The 4,369-nt window shown below is 70.1% G+C and overlaps 1 protein-coding gene across 1 annotated transcript in view; it reads left to right on the top strand.

The window, feature by feature from the left end:
• The first annotated feature begins 1,831 nt into the window (after positions 1–1,831).
• Positions 1,832–4,369, top strand: part of VWA5B2 (von Willebrand factor A domain containing 5B2) — a 10,516-nt gene continuing 7,978 nt past the window's right edge. Inside the window, exons 1-3 of the mRNA XM_026045242.1 lie at positions 1,832–1,845; positions 3,981–4,130; positions 4,235–4,367. Of these exons, the coding sequence (XP_025901027.1) occupies positions 3,992–4,130; positions 4,235–4,367 (272 nt within the window). The 5' untranslated portion in view covers positions 1,832–1,845; positions 3,981–3,991. The remainder of the gene's footprint in view (positions 1,846–3,980; positions 4,131–4,234; positions 4,368–4,369) is intronic.

Here is a 4,369-nt window from a genome sequence, read left to right as displayed (position 1 = left end):
ATGCATCCATCCATGCATCCATCCATCCCCCCGCCCGTCTATCCATGCATGCATGCATGCATCCATCCATCCATTCTCCCCCCCACCTGTCCATCCATGCATCCCCCCGCCTGCCTGTCTGTCCATCCCGGGTCCCTGGGAAGCGCGAGGCGCCCGGGAGCCGGATAGGACCTTCCTGCCTGGGGAGAGCTGCAGGCTTCACTGCCAGCGTTTCCATGCCCTGCGGCTCCCCCGTTTTGGGCTGTTTGCTCGGATGGTGCTAAAGCCATCGGGCTGCTTGGTGCTTCAGGCCCTGGCTGTGCCCGTGGGCTGCGCTGCTCTGGCCAGCTGCATCCACAGGGATAACGGGACTCTCAAACACAGGAGCGACGTGGCGCGGGAGGCACCAGCCTCGCCGCCCAGGGGTAGGAAGGCCGGTGCAGCGGGGGGCTGCGGCTGCGCTGCCTCCCAGGTGTTTGCAGGGTTTGCGTGAGCGGATGCAGGGCTTGGCACCGCACACGGGTTAACAGCAGTGCCCGGCTTGTCCCAGGGGAGGCGGCTCCGTGGCACCGACCCAAGACTCCCATTTGGAAGCCTTTCTCGCTGTCTGCTTGGCCTAGAAAGAGTATCTTGCAGCAAAATCCCAGCCTGCGTGTTCGCCAGGGCGGCGCGGGCGCCGGCACCCGCGGTGCCCCCGAGGGCGGCGCGGAGCCCCGCAGTGCGTGTCCCCACGCAGCGCCCTGCCGCGGTGGCACCCGTCACGCGTGCAGGGGGATATGTAGGTTAGCGCTGCGCCGTGCCGCAGTCGGCAACGCCGGGGAAGGGCGAGAAGCAGCGGGATAGCGGGGGTGTCCAGCCCGGGCACGCGGGGGTGTTCGGGCTGCGGGCTCGGCCCGCGGGGGATGTGAGGGGTGAGGAGGCAGCTGCACCCCCAGCACGTGCGTGGTCGGCACCGCGGCCGGTGGCTGCGGCGGGGGCGGCCGCAGAGCCCCGGGTGCCGCGGCAGGAGCCCCAGACCTGCCCGTTTGCTGAGGAGCTCAGCGTGGCAGACCTGCCGTTTGCCCCAGGTGTGGGTCCGAGCCCCAGACTGCCCGTCTGCTCTGAGGCGCCGTGGGGGCATCGCGGCTGCGGCTGAGCGCTCTCTGTGTCGGGACCTGCCGGCATCTCCGTGGGGTCTCCCGTGCGGCAGCCGTGTCCCGGCTTGGCCGCGCTAACCCATGGGCTGTTTGGCACTGGCACCCCAAGGCTGCCCTCTGCCCTGCTGCCCGTCGGGGCAGGGGTGTCGCCCTGGCGTGGATGGATCCCAGGAGCGCCCGGGACTGGGAGCTCCGCGTCCTCCCTGCCCCGTCCTCTCACCGCAGCCTCAGGGCGGCTGAGACCCCTCCAGTGCCACGGGCTGTGACACTGATGGGGCAGCAGCATCAGGCCGGGGGCGCTGGGCCAGCGCGGGGGCTTGTGTTTCACCCCGAGCTTTACCTGGAACGGGAGAGGCGGCTCCAAAGCGGGACGTCCCAGGCAGCCAAACCCCTCCCTGCACTGGCAGGTGCCTCCGCAGCGCCCGGGGATGCCGGGGGGGCCGGCAGCGCGGGCGGCACCCCAGGGTGGCACAGGGAGCGTGTCTCTTTAACGAGGCTGGGCTTGGAGCCACGCTCGCTCCTGGCACCGGCTGCGAGGGATGGAGCAGCGGCGCTGACGGAGCCGGCGCCACACGGGAGGCTGCCGCAGGGAGAGGCGGTGGCCCTGGGCCGTCCCAGTGCCCGTCACCGCGTCCCCCCCTGCCCGGGTAGCCCAAGGCCGGGGTGCAGCCCAGTGCCAGGCGGGGAGGAGGCTCTGGGGAGCTGAGCCCGTGTCATCCGCAGCATCCAGGTAGGGGCCCCTGGCAGCCGGGGATGGAGAGGGGTGTTCAGGACCTGGGGTGTCCCTGCGTGGGGGCGATGGCACCGCCATGGGGTGCACAGCCCCTTTGGGGTGAGGGGCAGATGGGATGGGGGGGCATTGAGGCAGCGAGGCCACAAAGGTGCCTGGTACGGCTGGGCTGGGAATTGTTGTACATGCGCCGGGATGCAGGGGATCCATCCTGGCTATGGGGCACAGTGGGACCCACTGCCGGCACACGCCTGTGCCAGCAGGGCCGGGGCCCCTTCTCCRGGGGTGACGGTGTGGGGCGCCTTGGGGCGAGCGGCACCTGCTTCGTGGCGCGGGGCTGCAGCGCCGCAGGGTCTGGCGGGCCGGGGGGCTACGGCGCCTCGCTCGGTGGGGTGCATGGGGGGGTCTGCACCAACGCTGCCAACTGCCCCCAACACCGGGGGCCGCGGGTCCCAGGCCTCGGTGCTTGTGCACCAGGCACCCCTGCCCCGTGGGGGAGGTTGTGGGGGAGCGTGGGAGCACCGGGGGCTGCAAAGGGCGCCGTGGGGCAGGGCTGCGCCCGGTGCCTGCAGCCTCCGGGGATGCCCTCCTGCCGGGGAGGCTGCGCCGGCCGCGCTGTGCCCGCTGCCCGGCCCTGTCGCCACCACTGCCACCACTCGTGGTGTCAGGGGAAAGTTTGGCAGCTCCACGCGCAGCCGGTGACAAGCGCCAGGCACCGGGAGCCGCCTGCGCCGGAGCCTCCTGGCAGCAGCTGCCAGCTCCTGGGGAAGGAGGAACTTCCCCATCTGCAGAAGTGCTCCCCATGCGGAGGAAACTCCTTTCTGCCTGAGCCAAAATGATGTCTGGGCTTGGGAGCATCCCGTGTTGCTCCTGCAATGAGCCCCCCGCTTTGGGCAGCTTTGGGCAAGGGAGGAGGAGGAGGGCGCAGCGAAGGCACCGGAGGACACAGGGGCTGCTCCTGTGGGTCTGGGGCCAGCCGTGACCCCCCGAGACGCCGCTGCAGCTGCGGGGAGGACAAGGAGGGCGCACGGGGTGAGGGCTGCGTCTGCTTTTATTCATCACCCCGGGCTTAGCGCGCCCTGCGCGCCGCGCGGCACGGCCAGATGGGCCCTGTTTACTCTGCTAGTGCAAATGTAAGGAGGAGTGATAAAAAGCAGCCAGGCGGCCTCTCGGTGAGTCCCTGGTAAACAACTAAGTGGTGTCCTGGGCGCTGGCAAAGAGCAGGCGGGTTGCTGAGCATCTCGCCCGCTGCCCGGAGGCACAAAATCCGTCTGCAGCGGGTTGACGTAGCCAGGCCGGGGAGCCGCGGTGCCCGTTTGGGCTCGTTAGGTGCCGTGAGCAGGGSAGGACGGGTGGGCGACGCTGCCGGGTGGGCTGTACAGGGCCCTGTGTAGCCCCCGAGCCTGCGCGGAGCCAGCACGCGGTGAYGCTGCGGGGACCCCCTGGCTCCGAGCAGCGATTTGGCTCCCGGAGGAAGCCAACRAGCTCCTTAACAAGAGCCTCGTGGGCAAAGGAAGGGGCTGGCGCCTCGTTTGAAGGCATCCCGACCGGAATCCCTTCCCAGGCTGGCGGTGAGGGCCGCGCTCCAGCATCCCCAGGGTTGTGGGCGCAGCAGCAGAGAGCATCAGCAGCCGGTCTCGCTTTGTGCACAGCTCCTCCGTGTCGTGTTGACCTTGTTGCTAATGATTAAGCCCCCGGCAAACACCGGGCCCTGTTTCGTCCTGGCTGCCCCATGGGTTGCGAGTTTTCCTTGCTCTGTTTTCCCCCCATGTGGCCCTGCTCGCTCCAGCAGGGGAGCAGGGACGGAGCAGCAGATGCTCCCTGGCAAGCTGGCGTGGGAGGCAGTCTGGGAGGACCAAGGCCACGGCGGCCGCAGGTTCATTTAACAGGGGGTGGAGGGGCTCTCCGGAGGCTGAGGATTATCCATCCCCAAGGCTGCTTTCCAGCGGGGGGCACAATGCAGGTCAATGCATTTTGGGATGCTCCYGCACCAGAGCAGCGTCCCCAGCCCTCCCCGTGGTGCATCAGGGGCCTCCTGTTGCCCCGCGGTGCCGGGGCAGCCGCGGGCACGTGTGGCTGGTGCCAGCGCCTTGGTGTCGGAGCCCGTGTCCCGGCAGCGCTCCGCTGTGCCGCAGGGCGCCGGGCCATGCCGGGGCTGTACGCGCTGGCCACCTGGGCCGCCCTGCCGCTCAAGAGCTCCAGCGTGCAGGCCTGCGCCAACGGCTACTCGCTGGCCATCACCGCGCACCTCGTCTACACCAACCCGCACGAGGAGCCCGTCGAAGGTAAGGGCGCTTCCCGGGACGCCGCCGGGCGCTTCCCTGGCCTGCCGGGAGAGGCCGGAGCCGTGCAGCCTTCCCGCTCCTGGAGGCTCCGYGCCCCCTCGCAGGCGTCTTCATCTACCCGCTGGCGGAGTCGGAGGTGGTGACGGCCTTCGAGGTGGCGGCGGGCGGCCGGCGGGTGACGTTCCGCATGCAGAGCCGGCGGCGGGCGCAGGGCTGCTGCCTGCAGCGCGGCACCGAGC

The sequence above is a fragment of the Nothoprocta perdicaria genome, unplaced genomic scaffold (assembly GCF_003342845.1).
Source record: "Nothoprocta perdicaria isolate Ctin4 unplaced genomic scaffold, notPer1 scaffold_4, whole genome shotgun sequence".
Classification (NCBI taxonomy): domain Eukaryota; kingdom Metazoa; phylum Chordata; class Aves; order Tinamiformes; family Tinamidae; genus Nothoprocta; species Nothoprocta perdicaria.
This window is presented reverse-complemented; position numbering and strand designations above follow the sequence as displayed.